The sequence below is a fragment of the Cucumis melo genome, chromosome 7 (assembly GCF_025177605.1).
Source record: "Cucumis melo cultivar AY chromosome 7, USDA_Cmelo_AY_1.0, whole genome shotgun sequence".
Classification (NCBI taxonomy): domain Eukaryota; kingdom Viridiplantae; phylum Streptophyta; class Magnoliopsida; order Cucurbitales; family Cucurbitaceae; genus Cucumis; species Cucumis melo.
This window is the reverse complement of record NC_066863.1, coordinates 27,207,719-27,230,527: the sequence shown is the minus strand read 5'-3', so window position 1 is coordinate 27,230,527 and position 22,809 is coordinate 27,207,719. Positions and strand designations below refer to the sequence as shown.

Sequence of the window (22,809 nt, the reverse complement as noted above, 5' to 3'; positions counted from 1 at the left end):
TTGTGGATATGTGATGTCTTTTAAAAGTTTACGTTAGTCTAGGAAAAAAGTTAAAACCTACCTTATATGTACTTTAAATTTTTTAGTTCAATATTAATACGTGGAGATGGGATTTGAACATTTAACAATTTTATTTACAAGAGTTATTTACTAAAGAAATAGTTGAATTTTGTTCACATTAACAATGCAAAAAGTTTTAAATCATGCATTATGAAGACATACAAGAGAGTTTGGTAACCTACAAAGACCAATGTTTGGGTTGGATTGAAATTTTCAAGAATTTTAACTGTTTGATTCGATTTACATATTCATGATATAATTCTTCAATTCAAGCCCGAACCAAATTGGTTTAAATTCTTGTTATATATGTGTCTTCAATTTGCTGGTGTTTGTTTCTTAACCTTCGATTGCAAACTCAATTCTCAAATCTCTCTAATCATCTGCCTTCACGTTCATAATTCACCATTTGCCAAACATGGCTTTGCCTCCACTCTCATTGTTTATCTTTGTCTTCATCAAATTTGCGTTCATTGTTTGCTTCTTCGTCTTTCATCTTTCACTTAAATATAAACTCTAACGCACACACGCCATTGTCTCACCTAGATGTAAAGCAGTCGAGAACACAATTTGAACGAGGATTGGTTGTTCCTTATAATTTTTTAATGTCACACCATCAATTTAAACTCTATTTTTCATCGTTTTCACTTTTTACGATTCTATATTTGTTTCGATCTCAATTGTATTCCAATATTTATTTGATTTTTAATTAACATGATTACATTCCACCTTCTAAACACTCCCTAATTGAATATTTCTAAATTTTAAAATAACATTGTACGATTTTGAATTCTAAAGATGAAATCAATTACTCTCAAACTATACGAAGATTAAAACAATCTTAATTTTTTTAAATTTTCTTTCAAAATTTAAGATGGTTTTTTAAAAAGTTGTTAAGAAAAATTGAAAGAGATGCACGGATAAAAGAAAGCAATAATAAACTTAATTGAGTTATTCTCAAAATTTATGAGCTTTTGAGATGTGGAATTTAATTCTCAAGAACTAATTTCACAACTTAACTAATGATTTAGATTTTTGTAAAGAAAAATTGAAACTCTATTATTCTTATCTTATAAAATTATTTAAGAAAAGAAAAGAAAAGAAAAGAAAAGAAAAGAAAAGAAATTGTCGTGTCATCACCACTTTACTATTGACAAACAATGTCGGTGATAATAACAAGGCATGTGCTGATGTGGATGCTGACGGAGCAATGTCTCCCTCCCTACACAATTATTATTCTTTCAATATTCTAACAAATCTCTTCATATATTATTCCCACTTTAATAATTTTTGTTATCAAAAAATTTCACCAATTGTATTATTACATTCTCAATTTTAAGAAATATATTGTTATTTCCATTAAAAGACATGGATCAAAATATCTTTACTTTTATAAAAAAAATTATTTTGAAAATATCTTTTTAAATATAGAGAAATAAACCGAAATATAGAAAAAGAAAATTTAGATTATATTAATAATAGTGATCGATAGACTTATACCCAAGTGATATTGATAGAAACTAATAGAAGTCTGTCATTGCCTATCATAGATAGAAAGGTAATTATAATAGGTATCAATTTTTAGAATAATTATCAAGTATGTAGCAATATCTTAAAAAAATTGCAAATATAGCAAAGTCTATCAGTGATAGACTCTTATGTTTTATCAGTGATAGACCAACATTTACTACATGGTTTATTGGTGATAGACTCCTATATCGATAGATTTTGACAGATTTTGCTATATTTGCAATTTTTTTTAAAATGTTGTTATATACTTAATTATTTTGAATATAATTGCTATATTCGCAACTATCCCTAGATAGAATCTAAAATTTTTGTTATATTTTGTAAATATTTTTAATAATTTTGTAATTTACAATAACTTTTTTTAAAAAAATAGAAAACTATTTACTTTGACATAAGTTTATTTTTTAAAATATTTACTCTTTATACATTAGAACAAATTTGGGGTGAGAAAGTCGATTCTCTACCTCTTGATCAATAATATATATCTTACGTCATTATTCTCGTATTAATATTAAAACACTTATTCTTTCACCTTTATTTTTCGTAATATTTTAAATAATTGATAAATAATCAAACTCAATTATCAAGTCAATATTGAAATTCACAGAAATTGTTTCATATCACTAATAAAACTAATTTTCAACTATGTTAGTGCGGTTTACTAAATGTGTCACAAGGCGATTTTCAAAACCTAGACTTATAAAGATTAATTTCACCAAATAACACGAATGAGAAGTTGATCAATACTTTAATAAATAAATGTGCAGGTTAAATCAAGATAAAATTAAATGAATAAAAACACAAGGTTAATTAGGATTAAAGTGAAAGAAGATAGAAAATGGTAGGATTTGAGTGTTTGGGGGAATGGAATTCAATTAATAAGGTAATTAAGGGGAACACAAATGATTAGAGTAATAAGGTTAGAAATTAATGAAAAGCATGCACAAGGAAAGAATTGGTTTGAAATTTTTAATTAATGTGTAAAAAAATCATTTGATTTGTGGAAAAATTAAATCTTTTGAAATTAGAAGGCCATTATCAAAGAAGAGTAGTGGAAGCATGCTTTTTAATTGTTTATTTATTTTGGTATAGAGTGTCATTTATAAGTTATCTTCCCAATATAATTCATTCTCTCCCTACTCATCATATTCTCTCACTTTACATGCAACTATAACACTTTCCTCTCTCTTTCTTTTTGACATTGAGGTAACCTAATCAATATTTTCACTATAATAATAAATAATCAATACTTTAAATTTTTGCATCACTAAAAAGCTTATGCAAGTTTTTATTTACTATCAATTTGATGCATATGATTTTGCTATGTACAACTTTTTATTGGAAGATTCACCAAAAGGTTATCATTTCCAACAAAAAGGTTGGGTTTGTTTAAGGAAACTTCTTTTGCCTCTTCATCAACTAAGGTTGAGGCTCTAAGCATACCTGAATTAAAAAAAAAAATGTAGTAGGAGATGAAATTGAGTAATTTCAAGTCTAATGCATGCTTAGAGAAAGGACTCAAAGCAATGATTGATAAGAACATTTGAAAACTAAAACCAATACAGTCATTATGCTGATGTTTCCATAGTTCATCAATTCCTTTGTTTTCATCTACATGGCACGAACTCGCCTCATGGTGTCCACGCAGACGCTTTGGGAAAATGTCAAGAGCAGCACTATTACATGCTTTTTCCATAGCATTTGATAAATGATTACATGATATATTATTATTTCATGAGTCTCATAATTCGAGATAACTTAGTAATAGCAATTTTCGCCATGCTTTGTTGGCCTTTTCAGAATAAATCAGATTGCTAGGTGACAGAATATGTACCTCCACATAAGCCTGAAGAATATAGCCTTTCTGAGGTTTTAAGACAACATCAACTTTCCCTAGACAATCGGAAGATACACATTCGGCAGAAATAATGAACACAAATGCATGCATATCAATTACACAGAGCACAAAACACAGAGCATGATTGCACATATCTAGTACAAGTTTGTTTTCACAATGAAAATAAATTAAGGTGACTTTTAAAAGCAGTATTTTAAAGTGAAATACTTCTACATTTACTTTTGAGAAAATACTCAAGTGTCTTTACATGCTTCATAATAAATTTTGACTAATAACTAATCACCATTAAGATTTAAAGTACTTTTGAAGAACTAAAACACTATTTAACCCTCTAAAAAAAGTTACCACGAACTCGGCTAAGTAAAAACTGAACACAAATGATTAGCACAAATGCATGCATATCAACTGCACGGAGCACGAAGATCATTATATGCACATTTCAAGTATGCTTTCTGCTGATTGAAAGATGGCGTGGGTGTGTCTTTTTAGATAACAAAGGCTTTGAGTTGTAATAATTGATGTGTATTCATCAAACAACTATAGTCCAACAAACATCAAGAAGAAACAAAGTCTGGTCAGTGAAGATGTCTAGCAATACCTGTGTGTTCTCTATTTTTCTGTATCAAAACTGGAAAGTATACTAAATATCGTAAACAATGCTTCTGTGTATAAAAAGCTAGACATATCTCAGAAAATAGCAGTAAAATAAGCATACCATTAATATATTAGGCATAGAACTGAAAAATAAGGTTACATGCAAAACGTGTAAGGTGTAAAACATCAAAGAATGGATAAAAATGTTTGACCCGTATCTGTCCACACAGAATATCTGTTACTGTGTAGTCATCAGAAGCCAATTCATTAATTTAGGAGCATATACTAAGGACACAACCAAAGCTAGAAGGATCCATCCATAATGCTCCGCCAAATACATATTATGCTTGCATCATATAACCAAAATGAGCTACTTGTAGACCAAGCCAACCTTTAGAAGTTGGAGAAACTTTAAACATTATGCACATGTTTAACAGAGAAATTCTAAGGCTTAGTTGGTGAGAATCCTGTTTCTTATTCCATGTTTTCGGTTTTCTAAGAAAAGTTTGATAATTGTTTCTCGTTTCTTAAAATGATAAACAAGAAGAGGAAACAAATTCTGAATACATTCACAACAAAAGCCCACGAGGTAGAATGAGCTACCAAACTATACCCAAATATTTACATTATTCATTAACCCAAATTTGTTGTCTTAATTTATCTAATGGTATGCATAAGTAGGAGTTAGAAGTTATATCTCAGGCATCCCCCTTGATTAGGGAGAAGTTTCGTCTAGACTTCATAGAAAGGTCCAGCACTAATTGTACATTTTGAGGGGACAAAAGAACAGGTCAAGCAGGTTTGAATTATACAGCTTGAGATGGTATAATGGTATATCAGCAGAGGATTAATGGCCCACGCACAAATAGATGAGACTAGAACCAGTAGCTTCAGCCCTTCCTATAGATCATCAGGCTTCACTTAAAGATTTTTTCAGCTTACCAGGTCAATCTTTATATTCATTATTCACAAAGTTCTTTTTCTGATTTCTGAAGAGGCCCTTTGTTTTCATCAATTATAGAAATATTTTGAAGATCCTTCCAAACAAATTAAATTAACCATCACCAAGGTTCTATGTGACTTTCATCTGTATCATTACTAATATCTACGTTATTTGTAGTCCAAAAGTCTCCATTCGACCAAATGCTTGGCACACCACTGTTCTCATCTTCAAAATCTAAATCCTCATACTGAAATAAACTCTCAAAACCATCGTCATAATTGTCATCATAGTCATTTTCCATCTCATGATCATGATTATTGTTTTCATGATCATTTCCATATTTACTGTCATATATTTGAGCCTTCTTCTTCTCCCGTCTCATCCTTTTCCCTTCCTTCAAAAGCGCCATCCATCGATTTTTTATTGCTAAAGTCTCATCCTTCTCCAAAAGAGCACCCTTATCGTCAAATCCTTCCACAAGGAATACAGAGTCTCTCTGACCCTTCAAACTCACATAAAATAACTCCGGATGCCTCACAATCATTCCTCTCAGTTTATTTGGTAGCCCAAAATCTTTTCTGAAATGTGTCAAGTGGTCTATTAAAGTCCTCTTCTCAATCATCATCCCCAATACTTCTCGCACCACAGCACAAGCTCGTTTCTCTGACTCGAGAGACTCCTTGGCCAACTCACTCGCTGGAGTTTTGTAAGGGCAAACATCTGGCAAATCCCTGAACTTAATTAGAAATTCCTGGTGGGTTCTTTTCAAATTCAGCCCCTTTCTTAGTCTCAACAAGTTGAATTTTAACGGCCTATCCACTATTAGCTCACGTGAAGGCACTTGAATGCAAGGTAAAGGCTTTGCCAACTCGGGGTCCCAGGAGACAAGCTCCAGTGCACGGCCATATGAGGTATCAACAGTCCTAAATTTTTCTGGATAATCATTACAGAGACGGGACCTAAAATTTGGAGGCATACTTAGATCGGGAGCAAGGTGAACCAGCTTTGATAAAAGAATCCTGTGGTGTGAAGAAAGCATAAGTAATTTCTGAAGCTTTTCAGCCAATGTGTTTGAAATTACCAATTTGAGATCAGAGTCCTGTTTAGCAATAGATGCTGCTGCTGCGGTTAGACGGACACAAAGTTGAGGGTAAAGCTTTGTTGCATTGAGTGGTGTGGGTGGATATGGGATTGAAAAAAGTTCAAAAATGGAAGGATAACGATGAATCATTGAAAGGAGAGAGCGGGGTCTGGGAAGGGAAAGATAGCCACGGCATTTGGAAAGAATGTGTAGTGGTATATAATGCTTTGGTTTAGATAGCAGTAGGATTATCAGCTTTTGCACAAATCGAGTTTTGTTATGTTTTACAGCATGCCGATCTAATGAACGACTGCGAACAATCTTGATAGAGGAACAAGGAGTCAAAGTATAATGAGTTATGAAATTTTCTTTTCTTTGACACTTCAAGTCGACTTTGGAATGCAACCACAAAGGACTGCCGCTGAGGAGGTTTGAACTAAGGGATGCATGCCAATCCGCAGGGGTCAAGAAATGAGAAGATAAAGCCATTTTCAGTTTTGTATAAATGGAAGGCCTTTTAGATTACAATAGGTAAACAGATTCATCAAATTAATCTAAAGAAGATGATACATATCCTTCTTCCAACTCTGACTCAAAAGCATCAGATGGGGGATGCTACTGTCTGGCACAACAGATTAAACTGCAAGCAATTATCTTCAGGTTGTTTACCACCTGCAGAACATAAATTGCATTTAGTTAACATTTCAGTACAGTTTATGGTCCCACGGTATTTATACTTTATAGACTTGTACAAAGTGAAAATTCTGAATAGAAAAAATATCAACGTGCAGCAGAGTCCAGAAAATCATTTCGATAGTAAAATACTGAAATGTAAATAAACAAAAGCAGAATATTCACAATAGAATGCCTAAAATTTTCATCTTCTTGAATTCATAATGAACTATATGGCAAATAAATGAAAGAAATTGTTGGGCGTCATGGGAGAGAGTAAACAGAAAATAGTAAAACCAAGACTTCTTTTTCGTCTACAGATTCTTCTTAGGACTTCAAAATTTCAGGTTTTTAAAGAGTATGATATGAGGAGGAAATCTCTTCAGATATCTTTCTCTTAGAAAACTTCTTTTCAGTTACATGGGTAATAAGAGTAAACCATAGAACAAAGTAAAAGTGTCGACCTCAGAAAAGTTCAGTGATCAAATCATTACTCCATTTTATCTCGTTTTCTTTTGCCCTTTTCCCTGGGGTTAGATTAAATCACGATAGCAAATTAGCAAATCCCAACCACAGCAATCAATTTCCTTCCCTATTAACGTAAATATAATGCAAACCCACTTCCTATTCCACACTGTTCACTTTCTTTCCATAACTGTTGGTATTCTAAAATTCACAAAACCAAACGCCGATTTCCTCAAGCACTAACACCATTATTCTCGATCCAAACATCAAACACCTCTCAGGCAAGCACAACAATTAATTTAAAAGAAGAAAAAGAAAAAGTGAAACAAACCCACTTTTAGTATCCATCTCCTAACATAAATCTAGCGAAGTAAATGATTTTAGACACAGCTACAAGATGAATTGATTCGATTTAGTGGCATGGCATGCATATAGTCTCACAAATCCGCACCGTAAACAAAGTTTAAAACGCAAAGTAGCATAGCATGAGATTGTAAATGAGAAGTAATGTAAAAGATAATGAACATCGACGAACCTGTTGAAAGTTGCGAAGAACTGAAGAGCGGTTTGTAAGGAAGGAGCTGAGACCCGACTCGATAGCAATAGAGGAGGTGTCAAGGAGTTATTGAAGAATGAAGGGTTACAATTTTTTATTATTTATTTATTTATTTCAATTTTATTTTAAAAATCATTGGATTCATTCGAAGCCTACAAATTCAAATCATAAAAAGAAAAAAAAAAGATGAATTTATGATATTACAAAAATTATAGGGACAAAATAGTAAAAACGTGCACTTTCAACCATAATCATTGGGAGAAATATTTATGCATAAAATTTTGGGTACTGCGGACTTAACTTTTGATAAATGACTCAATTGGTATTATTAGATAAAATTTCTTTCTAAAATCGTCCATTCATTTATTTCAATGGTCGAACATTGGAAGAAGCCTTTACACATTTAAACAGTGATTTTTAATTTTTGGATCTTTTTCAACTATCCTTACGACTCCTAACTAATACGATTCAATCTTAGGAAATTTTCAAAAGACCATCCAACATAGGATTACTCGAAGTTAAAAGATATGATTGTATTTCTGATAAGAAAAATCTACTTTATTCCTACGTACAATAACTTCAAATCTAACTCTCTAAATTTATGATTGACCAAAAGTCTTAAAACGTTGGATTGTTATTATGATCGACCAAAAGTCATCAAATTTAACGTATTGGAGTGGGAATGGTGAGAAAGCAAAGTAGGAAGCAATCACTCCATTCTTCTCTGTAAACCAAAAGCTTGAACATGGCGGAATTCCTTTGGACTTTCGCAGCTCAAGAACTGTTGAAGAAGACAGTGAAGCTCGCAGCAGAACAGATCGGCCTGGCATGGGGTTTCAACAATGAGCTCTCAAACCTCAGAGACTCCCTACTTATGGTGGAAGCCATTCTTCGTGATGTCGACAGAATTAAGGCAGAGCATCAAGCTGTGAAGCTATGGGTAGAGAAGCTTGAAGCTATTGTTTTCGAAGTCGATGTTCTACTCGATGAGCTCGCTTACGAAGATCTTCGCCGCAAGGTTGAATCCCAAAAAGAGGCGATAGTAAGTAATTTCATTTCTTTCTCCAAAACCCCTCTTGTTTTTCGTCTCAAGATGGCCAATAAAATCAAGAACATTGCTAAGATGTTGGAAAAACATTATTCTGCTGCTAGTACTGTGGGGCTTGTTGCTATATTATCTAAACAAACTGAACCTGATTTTAGCCAAATTCAAGAGACAGATTCGTTTCTTGATGAGCATGGAGTTATTGGAAGAGAAACTGAAGTTTTGGAGATCGTGAATGTATCTGTCGATCTTAGCTATAGGGAGGGGTTGTCTGTTTTGCCAATTGTTGGTATGGGGGGATTAGGAAAAACAGCTTTGGCTAAGGTAATATTCAATCATGAATTGATAAAGGGGAATTTTGATAGAACTGTATGGGTGTGTGTTTCAGAACCTTTTCTTATCAAGAAGATCCTAAGAGCAATTTTGGAAACTCTTAATTCTAATTTTGGTGGCTTAGATAGTAAAGAGGCCTTACTTCAAGAGCTACAGAAGTTGTTGAATGACAAAAAGTATTTTCTAGTTCTTGATGATGTTTGGAATGAGAATCCTATCCTTTGGAATGAGTTGAAAGGTTGTTTGTTAAAGATTAGCCAAAGATCTGGAAATGTTGTTGTTGTGACTACTAGGAGTGACAGAGTTGCTGAAATCATGGAGACACATTCTAGATATCACTTGACGAAACTATCTGATGACCATTGTTGGTCTTTATTTAAGAAATATGCATTTGGAAATGAATTGCTAGGAATTCCTGAATTGGATATTGTTCAGAAAGAGCTCGTTAAAAGATTTGGTGGCATACCATTGGCTGTAAAAGTGATGGGAGGAATTGTTAAATTTGACGAGAATCATGAGGGATTGCAGAAATCTTTGGAGAATCTAATGAGACTTCAATTGCAAGATGAAAACCATGTTGTATCCACGATAAAGTTAACTGTAGATCGCCTACCATTGTCATCGTTGAAACAATGTTTTGCTTACTGTTCCAATTTTCCAAAAGACTTCAAGTTCAGAAGAGAAGCCCTTATCCAGATGTGGATAGCACAAGGATTTATTCAACCCTCTTTGGGAAGTGATGAAATGATGGAGGATATTGGTGAGAAGTACTTCAATGTTTTGTTATCTCGCTTCTTGTTTCAAGATATTGTCAAGGATAATAGAGGGAGAATTATATTCTGTAAGATGCATGATCTTATACATGATGTTGCATGTGCTATTTCAAATTCTCAAGGATTGAAATGGGATCCTTCAGATTTGTTGGATGGAGAACTAAAAACACCAGATTGTAATGAAAATCATTCTAGAAAGTTGCACATGTTGACATTTGATAGTCATGTGTTTCACAATAAGGTCACAGACTTTATCCACTTGCGGGTTTTAATTGCACATTCGTGGTTTATATGTAAGTTACCAAATTCAATTGCTAAGTTGAAGCATTTGAGGTATCTTGACATTTCATATTCTACCATAAGGGAGCTACCAGATTCCGTTGTTCTGCTTTATAATTTGCAAACATTGAAGCTTTCAAGATTTTTTAACGACCTTCCAAAAAATTTGAGGAAGTTGGTTAGTTTAAGACATTTAGAATTTTTCTCTGATCCTTGTAATACTAAACAAATGCCTCAACATTTGGGTAAATTGATTCAACTCCAAACGTTGTCTGGTTTTGTAGTTGGGTTTGATGATGGATGTAAGATAGAAGAGCTCAGATCTTTGAGAAATCTTAAAGGTAATTTAAACCTTTTATGTCTTGAGCGAGTGAAAAGTAAAATGGAAGCCATGGCTGCAAATTTGGTGGAGAAGGGGAATATTTCATTTCTGTATTTTTATTGGACTTTGAGAAGTGAAAGATCGGAAGGAAGCAACTACAATGATTTGAACGTGTTAGAAGGACTTCAACCGCATAAAAATCTTCAAGCTTTGCGAATTCGAAACTTTTTAGGTAAACTTCTGCCAAATGTTATTTTTGTTGAAAATTTAGTCGAGATATATCTACACGAATGTGAAATCTGTGAAACTTTACCAACACTCGGGCAGTTATCAAAGCTTGAAGTACTTGAACTTCGTTGTTTATGTAGTGTAAGAAGTATTGGAGAAGAATTTTATGGGAATTACCGTGAGAAGAGGATTTTATTCCCGACATTGAAAACATTTCATATCTGTGAAATGATCAATCTAGAGAATTGGGAAGAAATAATGGTTGTATCAAATGGCACAATCTTTTCCAATCTTGAAAGCTTGAACATTGTTTGTTGTCCAAGATTGACGAGCATTCCAAACCTTTTTGCATATCATCATGAGAGTTCATTTCCAAGCTTTCAACTTTCGGCAAAGCTTCGATCTCTAAAGATTTTGGGATGTGAAAGTTTGCAAAAACAACCGAATGGCTTAGAATTCTGCAGCTCCCTTGAAAACATGTGGATAAGCAACTGTTCTAACTTGAATTACCCTCCAAGCTTGCGGAATATGCAGAATTTAACTTCTTTAAGCATAACCGAGTTTCGAAAGCTGCCAGACGGTTTAGCGCAGGTTTGTAAGTTGAGAAGCTTGAGTGTCCATGGTTACTTGCAAGGTTACGATTGGAGTCCTCTCGTACATCTCGGTTCACTCGAAAATCTTGTGTTGGTTGACTTGGAGGGAAGTGGTGCAATACAACTTCCTCACCAACTTGAGCAACTCACATCTTTGAGATCACTGCATCTTTCACATTTTAGTGGCATTGAAGCCCTACCAGAATGGTTCGGGAACTTTACGTCTTTGGAAATATTGAAGCTTTACAATTGTGTAAACTTGAAAAACATGCCGTCGAAGGAAGCTATATCAAAACTTACCAGATTAACGAGTCTACGAGTTTATGGATGTCCGCAACTCAAGCTTGATGGAGGAGACTTTGAGCGGGTAAACATTTCCCTTGTACCTACCATTAGTTAAATTCCAATCTTCACATAGGTTTTTTTAGTTAAATTATAGGTTAAAAGATATATTTTGGTCCTTTACTTTGAATAAATCAAAACAATCCTAATAATTTCTATGGAAAAGAAAAGAAAATAAAAGACAATGACTATGTTCAACATCTCTCTTTGTTACTTTGTATAAACCTTTAGTGCTATTCACATTTGAACACTTGAACTTATAGTCTTGATGAAAATTTGAACGAGCAGCAAAACACTTGTTTCAACGACGATGATGGTAGTGATCTGCAGTTAATTTATTGTGGATAAAACAAGATTTTCATTATATAATGGAATATATTCTCATTCTGGTCTAATTTCATTGTTCATTCTAATACTTTTACATACAATGGCATGTCACCAAACTTCTCGACGAGCTCTTCCTGAACCTTGTCGACTTTGGAATGATTGACTAATCATTTTCAAAAACACATTTATTAAATAAAGACCAACAACAAATTTCTCAATTAATACCTATGTCTCCATGATGATTGCAACTTCATCACTTTTAGTGGTCAGTCACAACTACAACACTGCACAAATATTTTAATAATCTTTAACAAGCAAGCTTTCGGTTTCAACTCAATTCCATAAGCTAAGATTCACCTTCCAAACAATATCCAACACAAGAAATGCAATCAATCTCTGGATCTCTTGAAGTAAGCCTTCCTTAGTCCTAGGCTTTCTTAATCGTCATTGCATAAATTCTTATTCGAGAGTCTAAATTGATTCTTTATATAAGTTTAGAGACTTAATTGGTAAAATTACAGGTTTATTCAAATAAAATATAATGAAGAGTTTAAATTAATACACTTGTGAAAGTTTAAATTAATATTTTATCGGCTAAATTATAAAAAATACATACAAACTTTACATTTGTGTTAAAAATGTTTCTAAAGTTATAAAAGTTTCAAAAAGTACCATTAAGATTCTAAAATGAATTCAAAAATACTGTTGATGTTAGTTTTGGATTGTAACAATTAAATTTTGTGGAATCTAATTGATGATTTAGGGATAAACAAATGAAGAAAAAGAAAGATATAAACAATTGAGACAAAGAAAAAGAAAGCGATCAATTACCAAAAGATTTCACTCCACAGTCCACAAGTCTGCTGGCTCCTTGAATCTCCAATTATAGTTAAATGACTAAACAATTGGGATAAATGATTCACAATTACAAATACCTTTTTATTAAAGATTACTAAAATAAGAAAAAAGAAGAAGAAGATGAGAAGTTTGATGGAAATATTTGCCTCACTTATATACCCATGATTCATCCCTTTGATCTAACAAATGTGAAACTTTAGTCGCATTTCCATACCTTAGAGACTTGAAGTGCTAGCAGCTAACATCATGTACATGAGCAATTTTTGCCCGCTCATAGCTACCTTCGTTGAGTTGAAGCTGGAAACATTCATAAACTTCCAAACGACTTAATTTGGTAAGATTTAACATGGCTTCTTTCGAAGGCAAGCTTTTCAAATTTTTGCAACAGTGTAGAATCAATGTCTCTAAAGATGTAAGGTTTCCCAACCATTCCGGCAAAGAGTCAATGCCATTAAAACCAACAATAGACAATGATCTTAAAGCGGTGAGATACTCGAGTTGTCGAGGAAGTTGCAGAAGCAAATTACTTACTCCTATGTTAACCAACTCAAGAATTTCAATCGATGAATTGAGATACATGAATGGACTCCAATCCAAACCTTGCAATTCCCCATAAACTTCCAATCTTTTCAAGTTACGAATGGTGGCAAGTCCCTCTGGCAACTTTTCGAAAACTTTGTCGATGGTCAATGACGACACGTTTGGCATTTTTTCCAAATTTGGAAGAGAATTGTTAACACTAGGACAATTGCATACGACCATATTTTCAAGGGAGCTGCAGAGATCTAACCAATGTGGTAACCTTGTCAACTTTTCACAGCCAAAAATCTTGAGAGATTGAAGCTTTGGAGGACCTTGAAAAAGGTCAGGAATATTCATTAATTTCGAACACCAAACAATGCTCAAGCTTTCAAGATGAGGAAAGGTCGCACCATAATTTGATGAACTCCCTATTTCTTGCCAAAGCTCTAAACTTTTCATTTGGGAAATATGAAGTGTCTTGAGTTTAGGGAATAATGAAGTCCTCTCATTGTGGTCATTACTATTCCCATAAAATTCATCCCCAATACTTTTTACACTATCTAGGCAACGAATATGAAGTAATTCAAGCTTAGATAAGTGCCCCAACATTGGCAAAGTTTCACATCTTTTGCAATCATATAGAATTAACTTCACCAACTTTTCAACAAAAAGGCCATTAGGCAGAATTTCACCTCCAAAGTTTTCAATTTTCAAGGCTTGAAGGTTTTTGTGTGGTTGAAGCCCTTCCAATACATTCAAATCATTGTTACTGCAGTCTTCTCTTTCACTTAACCAACTCCATTGAAAATATAGATCAGAAATGTTTTCCTTCTTTGCCAAATTTGCAGCCATAGCCTCATTTTTACTTTTGACACGCTTGAGATGGAAAAGGTTTAATTCACCTTTAAGATTTTTCAGTGGTCCAAGTTCCTCTATCTTACATCCTTTGTCGAAACCGACAACAAAACTCGAAAGTGTTTGAAGTTGAATCAATCGACTCAAATGTTGAGGCATTTGTTTAGTTTGAGTTGAGAGAGAAAATTCTAAATGCCTTAAATTGACCAATTTTCTCAATCCTGTAGGAAGATGCATAATCTTACTTCCAAGCCTCAATGTCTGCAGATTATAGAGTGAAACAATAGATTTTGGAAGCGTTCTTATTAGAGAGAGTGAAATGTCGAGGTACCTTAAATGCTTCAATTTAGCAATTGAATCTGGCAGTTCATGTATAAACCATGAATGAATAACTAAAACGCACAAGTAGGCAAAGTTGCTGATCTCATTGTGAAATACATGACTATCAAAGGTTGGTAGGTGAAACCGCTCAACAACATTTTCACTGCAATAAAGTGTTCTAATTCCATGACTGATCGAAAGAACTTCGTCTCCATTAGATTTTCCATCCAGTCTCAATTTTTGAGCATTTGAACTAGCACAAGCAACATCATGTACAACATCGTGCATCTTGCAATACATAATTCTTTCTCTGTCATCTTTGACGACATCTTGAAACAAGGACCGAGACAATAAAGTATTGAAGTAGTTTGCCCCAATATCCTCCATCGTTACATTGCTCCCACTGGGTACATGAATAAACCCTTGAGCTATCCACATTTGAACAAGTTGTTCTCTTATAAATAAGAAGCCTCGTGGAAAGCTTGAACAATAGGCAAAACATTGCTTCAATGAAGATGATGGCAGTCGGTCTACACTTAATTTTATGGTAGGTAAAATACAATTTTCATCTTGCAATGGACTTACGATTAAATTTTTCAAAGTTGATTGCAATCCTTCACAATAATTATTCCCGTCTAATTTCACCATTCCTCCAAACACTTTCACAACCAAAGGTATGCCACCAAATTTTTTAACAACTCTTCTCTAACTACATGATCAACTCTTGGAGTCACTGGCAAATCACTTCCAAATGCACATTTTTCAAATAAAGTCCAACAACAATCATTTGATAACTTTCTCAAATGATGTCTTTGATGATTTGTCTCCACAATATTTGCAACTTCATCACTCCTAGTTGTCACAACAATAACACTTCCAAATTTTTTGTTGGCCTTTAGCAAACAAGCCCTTAACTCATTCCACAGATCAGGATTTTCATTCCAAACATCGTCAAGTACGAGAAAATACTTTTTGTTCCTCAACAATTTCTGAAGCTCTTGAAGTAAAGCTTCCTTATTGTCTAAGCCACCAAAATTAGCATCAAGAGTTTCCAAAATTGCTCTTAAAATCTTGTTGATAACAAAAGGTTCAGAAACACACACCCATATCAGTCTATCAAAATTCTCCCTTATCATTTCATGATGAAATATCGCCTTCGCCAAAGATGTTTTTCCTAATCCACCTACACCAACAATAGATAAAACAGATAGAGCTGCTTCTTGTTTGCTAAGGTCAAGTAGTTTATTCACTATCTCTAATACTTCAGCTTCCCTCCCTATAACTCCAATCTCATCAAGAAACGAGTCTGTCTCTAGAATTTGGCTAGGTTTAGACTCGACTTCTTTGGATGTTATAGCAACAAGCCCCATGATACTCGCCGCATAATAATGCTCGTCTAACCTTTTAGCAATAGCTTTAATTTTATTGGCCATTTTGAGGCGAAAAACAAGAGGATTTTTGGAGGATGAAACGAAGCTACGTACCGGTCTGGTTTCCACCTTGCGTCGAAGATCTTCATAAGAGAGCTCGTCGAGTAAAACATCGGCTTCAAAAACGATATGCTCAAGCTTCTCCACCCATAGCTTCAAGGCTTGATGTTCTGCCTTGATTCTGTTAACATCACGTAGGATGGCTTCAACCATGAGTAAAGAGTCCCTTAGTTTTGAAAGATCCTTCTTAAACCCCCATGACATCCCAATCTGCTCTGCCACAAGCTTCACTGTCTTCTTTAACACTTCATCTACAGCAAAGCTCCATGGGAAATCCGCCATATTTTCTTGTCGTGGTTTCTCAAGTCTGCAATTAAAATTTATTATGGATTTTTGTACCGACGTCCCCTGTTCGAGGGCCAAAATGAAAGAGATTGATTGACTAAAAGACCCAATCTCAAACCTCATAATGCATGGTTCTGGCTCCACTTTTTCAAATCCAATAATTTTGCTTTTGCTTACATTATCATGAGTAGTCAAAGTCACAAAACAGACTCTTAATTTTTCTCTTTTCCTCTACCTCTTCTTAATTTTCTTTCGTCAATTTGTGCAATTCATTCTCAATTTTTTCTTACTCCATTTGTCACCACCGACCATCCAAACTATTACAGAGGTGTCGTCCTTTGCTGGCCTTCAAAATGTCAGGTACTGCAATGCAGCAAGAAAGCAAATAGCGAAGAGTGAAAGCAAAAGAAAAAGGTCAATTGCCACAAAAGTTTCGTTTTGGTAATTTAAATAGCAAATGCCAAAAACAAAAATCTAAAAAGTGGGTCTTTTTCGAAGCATTCCATCAACATTCGAAGTTACCGAACATTCGTGTCCACAAAAACATTGTGCCATCCAAAAAAAATCTTATATGCATGACACCCTTAACTATATCCTAAAAATCAAAGTTTAAAGACTTGAAAAAAATCATATATATAATATTGTCAAGTAGGTTTGATTGAATATTATTGTGATCGTACAAAATCAATCAGAGAACTTTGAGATGGGTTTTTGATGTTGTATTGAAGCGAACTCGTAGCCTAAATTAAAACCGAAGAGTGAGCTATATAGTTGCGTCATTACTAAGTACTTCATTGTAATTGTAATTCTTTATAAGTTAAAGTTTTTTTTATCATTTGGCACACGGTCCTTAATATTACAATGAACTAGGTTATCAATATTTACATCTCACAATCTCTCGTCGTTATTCTTTGATATAATGTTATTATATTTATCCGCAATGTTGTTATGCAAACATACTCTATTTTTTAGTCATCTCTAGAAACATCTTTTTCTACCAAATATTGACTTTTCTATGTAATTTCTTTTCAAAGAGTGTATCAAAGAACTAAGATCCGTAATTTATTTTGCCACTAAAACCACTTATTGAGCAATAGATTCATCCGTAAAAGAAAATTAAAATCCAATCGATGGAAGAAATTAAAAGAAAAAAAAAACAATGAAATAGAAAATGTTATAATATTTCAGAAAAAAAGAATATATAAGATTGAGAGAGATTAAGTACTGCAAGTCCAGATCTTTATTTGACCAAACGATGTTTTAAGTGTGTCTATTAAAAAAATTATGTCTTGAACTATTTTACTTTTCAAAATCTCGATCAAAATTGTTTTTTTAGTACAATAAAGATCAAAAGACGTAAACTACAAACTTTTTTCTCACAACTCACCAACACATTTGTATTATCCATTACTCTTATCCATAATATGATACTGAACTATTTTACTTTTCAAAGCAATCATATTTACATAGGAGTATTTTGTACAAATGATTTGTGCACAGGGTCCTTTACGATTAATAAACTTGTCCCTCTACAAAGGATTCTAACATTTTTCTTACGTCATAGTGCACTACCACATTTTATATCGGAATGACTATTCCTATCACAGTTTTGGATGAAAAATATGTGATAAAGACAGATAACCAAATTAAGGCTGCGATAGATTATATGATAAAAGCAATAGTGTGGTATAATGATAAGTATAAGTTTAGGAGGGAGAAGTTACATCCCAACAAGAAAAGAAATGGTTAGATTACATGTGTGGACCTAAGACGAAGTACCCACTTGTATAATCAATGCCGTGAATTGCAAGAACAAATTTGTGGTCGTATTGTCAAAGAAATAACAAGAATTTCAAAGAAGAGAAAAGTGAGTTCTAGAAAAGAACCAACAACCATGGTGGAAAAATTGGATCATATTTTCCCCTAAATTATTTAGAACTTCTTCTCTTTGAGAACGGTATGGCTGAATTCCTATGGACATTTGCTGTGGAAGAGACGTTGAAGAGAACGGTGAAAGTTGCTGCTCAGAAAATTGCTGTGGTTTGGGGTTTGGAAGATGAGCTTTCTAATCTAAGCAAATGGCTACTTGATGCTGGAGCCCTTTTGCGCGATATCGATAGGGAAATACTTCGCAAGGAATCGGTGAAGAGATGGGTAGATGGGCTTGAAGATATCGTTAGTGAAGCTGAGGATCTTTTGGATGAGCTAGCTTATGAAGATCTTCGAAGAAAGGTGGAAACAACTTCAAGGGTGTGTAATAATTTCAAATTTTCTTCTGTTCTTAACCCTCTTGTTCGTCATGATATGGCCTGTAAAGTGAAGACAATTACTAAAATGTTAAAACAACATTATCGTAAATCTGCTCCTTTAGGGCTTGTTGGGAAGGAATCCATGGAGAAAGAAGATGGAGGTAATAATCTTAGGCAGATTAGGGAAACAACTTCGATTCTGAATTTTGATGTTGTGGGGAGGGAAGCTGAAGTTTTAGACATATTGAGATTGGTGATTGATTCTAGTAGTAATGAGTCTGAGCTTCCTTTGTTGATTGTACCGATTGTAGGGATGGGTGGAGTTGGAAAAACAACTTTGGCGAAATTGGTTTTTCGTCATGAGTTGATCAAGAAACATTTTCATGAAACAATATGGGTATGTGTGTCGGAAAACTTCAACATCGACGAGATTTTGGTAGCAATTTTGGAAAGTTTGTCGGATAAAGTTCCAACCAGAAGGGAAGCTTTACTTCGAAGGCTTCAAAAAGAGTTGCAAGACAAAAGATGTTTTCTTGTTTTGGATGATGTTTGGAATGAAAGTTCTAAGTTGTGGGAAGAGTTAGAAGACTGTTTGAAAGAGATAGTTGGGAAATTTGGAATCACCATTATGGTAACTACAAGGTTGGATGAAGTTGCTAATATTATGGGAACAGTTTCCGGTTATCGTTTGGAAAAGTTACCTGAAGACCATTGTTGGTCCTTATTTAAGAGAAGTGCAAATGCAAATGGAATAAAAATGACTCCAAAGTTGGAGGCTATTCGAATAAAGTTACTTCAAAAAATTGATGGCATACCGCTAGTTGCAAAAGTTTTGGGAGGAGCCGTGGAGTTTGAAGGAGATCTTGATAGGTGGGAGACCACACTTGAAAGTGTAGTAAGAGAAATTCCAATGAAACAAAAAAGTTACGTGTTATCCATATTACAATTAAGTGTGGATCGTCTACCCTTTGTGGAAAAACAATGTTTCGCCTATTGTTCAATTTTCCCTAAAGATTGTGAAGTTGTTAAAGAAAGTTTGATTAGAATGTGGATAGCACAAGGGTTTATTCAACCACCAGAAGGAGAGAACATGATGATGGAGGATCTGGGAGAAGGGTACTTCAACTTCCTCTTATCTCGCTCCTTATTTCAAGATGTCGTCAAGGATAAGTATGGGAGCATTACTCACTTTAAGATGCATGATCTAATACATGATGTTGCCCTTGCCATTTTGTCAAATCGTCAAAAGATGGTATTAGATCCTACTCATTGGAATGGGAAAACGGCAAGAAAGTTGCGCACCTTAATTTACAATAACCAAGAGATCCACCATAAACTTGCAGACTGCGTTTTCTTGCGTGTTTTAGAAGTGAATTCCTTACGTATGATGAATAACTTACCAGACTTCATTGCTAAGTTGAAACACTTGAGATACCTTGACATTTCATCATGTCCTATGTGGGCTATTCCCCACTCTATTACTACGCTTTTCAATTTACAGACACTGAAGCTTGGAAGTATAGAAAATCTTCCAATGAATTTGAGAAATTTGGTTAGACTACGTCACTTAGAATTCCACGTCTACTACAATACAAGGAAAATGCCTCCTCATATGGGTGAGTTGATTCATCTTCAAACATTGTCCGGGTTTGTTGCAGGGTTTGAGGAAGGTTGTAAAATTGAAGAACTCGGAAATTTGAAAAATTTGAGGGGTAAATTGCAACTTTCAAATCTTGAGCAAGTAAGGAGTAAACAAGAAGCTATAGCTGTGAAATTGGTCGATAAAAAAAACTTACGTGAGCTAACTTTTGAATGGAGTATTGATCTTTTACGAGAATTTAGCAGCTACAATGACTTCGAAGTGTTGGAAGGACTTCAACCACCTAAAAATCTCACTTCTTTGAAAATTACCAACTTTGGAGGGAAATTTTTGCCTGCTGGTACTTTTGTTGAAAATTTGGCGTTCCTATGTTTGTATGGTTGTACAAAATGTGAAAGGCTTCCAATGCTTGGACAATTACCCAACTTGCAAGAACTTGGTATTTGTTTCTTGGATCGTGTGATAAGTATAGGGAATGAGTTTTATGGCAATGACTCCAACCGAAGGGGTTATTTTCCCAAGTTGAAGAAGTTCGACTTAGGATGGATGTGCAACCTAGAGCAATGGGAATTAGAAGTGGCAAATCATGAATCAAATCATTTTGGTTCTCTTCAAACTCTAAAGTTGGATAGATGTGGCAAATTGACAAAACTGCCAAATGGGTTAGAATGTTGCAAATCTGTTCGTGAGGTGATAATATCAAACTGTCCTAACCTTACCTTAAATGTGGAGAAAATGCATAGCCTGTCTGTTTTATTAATAGATGGGTTGAAATTTTTGCCAAAAGGATTAGCTCACCTCCCTAACTTGAAGACCATGATGATCACAGGATGCATAGAGGATTATGATTATAGCCCTTTCCTAAACTTGCCTTCTCTTACAAAACTTTACTTGAACGATGGCCTTGGAAATGCCACCCAACTTCCTCAACAACTTCAGCATCTCACTGCCTTAAAGATTTTAGCCATTGAAAATTTTTATGGCATTGAAGTTCTTCCTGAATGGTTGAGAAAGCTTACATGTTTGGAGACTTTGGATCTTGTTCGTTGCAAAAATTTGAAACGGTTGCCTTCAAGAGAAGCCATGCTATGCCTCACCAAATTAAAGGATTTCAAAGTTATGGCATGTCCCTTGTTGCTACTTGGGGGCCAAGCTGACCAAGAAGGTGCCAAATATCTTCATATTCCAGCCTACCTTTGTCATGTATATCAATCTAGAGGAAGCCTTCTTTCCAATACATCTTCCATCTAAAGCTTGTATTATTGTATCCTATGCATCCTTTGCCTTATCATTATGGACTTTCCTACAAACGGCCTTATCTGGTTGGTGTCTTGCAAGACCTGGTGAAATCTTTATCCTCCTCCACATGTCCCTCATTGGCCGTCTCTTCAAGGAGAAGACAATCGTGTGGTGGAAATTGCATATGAAACGGGTGAAATGGAAATATACGAATGTGACAACAGAAGATCATGGTTTCTAAATAATTTAGAAATTGAGGTGGGGTTTAACTAATGCTACACCAATCTGTTATTGTTGAAGATTACATGATGGTAATGTGTTACCGATAGTTAAATTTTACAGTTGTACTACTTGGAGCCTGTTTAATTTTGTTGATGGTTTGTTAGGAATAATCTTGTCTATAAATACTTTGCAATCATTCATTAATTTTAAATGTGAAGTATTCTCTCACCTCTAAAAAATTCTTTTACAATGTACTATTAGAAGATTATGGGCTCTAAACAATTTAGCAATCAAGTTTGAACTGTTCCCTGTAAACACATATCTTTTATATCATGTCAAAGTGAGTCTAGCTCAATGGTAATTAGCATGACTTTTCTTACTACAAAGATGAGATTCGATCCCTTGCCTTACAGTTTATGTACTAATAAAATATGAAGATATCATATATAGAGTTTAGACTCCTCATTTAATGTTTAGCAATTTAAGATAATATATTAGTGTTTTCATCGAATTCTACAACTAGAATGGTTGTTAATAAAAACGAGAATCAAACAATTACAAGTTGATGAGACTAACATCCACGGTATAAAATACATCAAATATACAATTGATATATTGCCTTTTCTAATCTTGCAAGTGTCCCTTCAATGTTGTATAGATTTCTACATCTTTCATGCTTTTAAATTGGAGTAAACTATGTTCTTCCTTTTGTAATTATACTTTGACCCTTTTGACACACTAGATGGATCCTCTTCTTCTTTTTTTCTTCTTTTTTTTTTTTCTCTTTTGGCATTTTTAGTAGTTATTCACATGCAGAATTTCTTTGGAATCTATTTAGTTAATTGATGATATGGTTTTTGGTTCTTAAACTGTTTTTTTTCTAAAAAAAGAAAAGGGGAGTTTATTTTCCATCTTTTCATTGTAAATAACATAACAAAGGTCTAAAACTACAAAATATATATATCTATATATATATATATATATAGCTTAAAAGAGTGATGATAGTTTAGCCCCTAAACTTTTAAAATGTCAATTTTGACCCAACAAAAAACTTTTTTGTTTATTTTAATTTAGCCTTTTATGGAGATGGTGACAGTGGTTTGGTCAGAGGGAATGGGAGAAGGGAAAGAGATTTTTTATCTGTTATGTTTGACTTCCATCAACTATTTA

General features: G+C 34.0%; 3 protein-coding genes and 1 pseudogene across 4 annotated transcripts; 2 read left to right on the top strand and 2 right to left on the bottom strand.

Annotated features, from left to right (window-relative positions):
* Window positions 1-4,587: 4,587 nt before the first annotated feature.
* Window positions 4,588-8,039, bottom strand: LOC103494529 (protein WHAT'S THIS FACTOR 1, chloroplastic). Of its 2 annotated transcripts, none has more exons than XM_008455745.3 (2): window positions 7,736-8,039; window positions 4,588-6,735 (listed from the first exon to the last, which is right to left on the bottom strand). In XM_008455745.3, exon 2 carries the CDS (start codon window positions 6,550-6,552, stop codon window positions 5,101-5,103), a length of 1,452 nt encoding a protein of 483 aa, XP_008453967.1. In that variant the 5' UTR covers window positions 6,553-6,735; window positions 7,736-8,039; the 3' UTR covers window positions 4,588-5,100. The 2 variants fall into 2 exon arrangements, with proteins under 2 accessions (XP_008453967.1, XP_016901446.1); XM_017045957.2 differs by lacking the exon at window positions 7,736-8,039 and adding an exon at window positions 7,200-7,602.
* Window positions 8,040-8,327: 288 nt separating this feature from the next.
* Window positions 8,328-11,927, top strand: LOC103494528 (putative disease resistance protein RGA3). The gene has a single exon (XM_008455744.3). It carries the CDS (start codon window positions 8,502-8,504, stop codon window positions 11,727-11,729), a length of 3,228 nt encoding a protein of 1,075 aa, XP_008453966.2. The 5' UTR covers window positions 8,328-8,501; the 3' UTR covers window positions 11,730-11,927.
* A 939-nt stretch (window positions 11,928-12,866) lies between these two features.
* On the bottom strand, window positions 12,867-16,660 carry LOC103494876 (putative disease resistance protein RGA3; annotated as a pseudogene).
* Window positions 16,661-18,024: 1,364 nt separating this feature from the next.
* On the top strand, window positions 18,025-21,856 carry LOC103494527 (disease resistance protein RGA2-like). Its single transcript, XM_008455743.3, has one exon. It carries the CDS (start codon window positions 18,289-18,291, stop codon window positions 21,427-21,429), a length of 3,141 nt encoding a protein of 1,046 aa, XP_008453965.1. The 5' UTR covers window positions 18,025-18,288; the 3' UTR covers window positions 21,430-21,856.
* The last annotated feature ends 953 nt before the right edge of the window (window positions 21,857-22,809 follow it).

Excerpts from the sequence above, each read along its gene's own strand:
- LOC103494527 (XM_008455743.3), top strand. The coding sequence starts at position 18,289 with ATGGCTGAATTCCTATGGACATTTGCTGTGGAAGAGACGTTGAAGAGA.
- LOC103494528 (XM_008455744.3), top strand. The coding sequence starts at position 8,502 with ATGGCGGAATTCCTTTGGACTTTCGCAGCTCAAGAACTGTTGAAGAAG.
- LOC103494529 (XM_008455745.3), bottom strand. The coding sequence starts at position 6,552 with ATGGCTTTATCTTCTCATTTCTTGACCCCTGCGGATTGGCATGCATCC.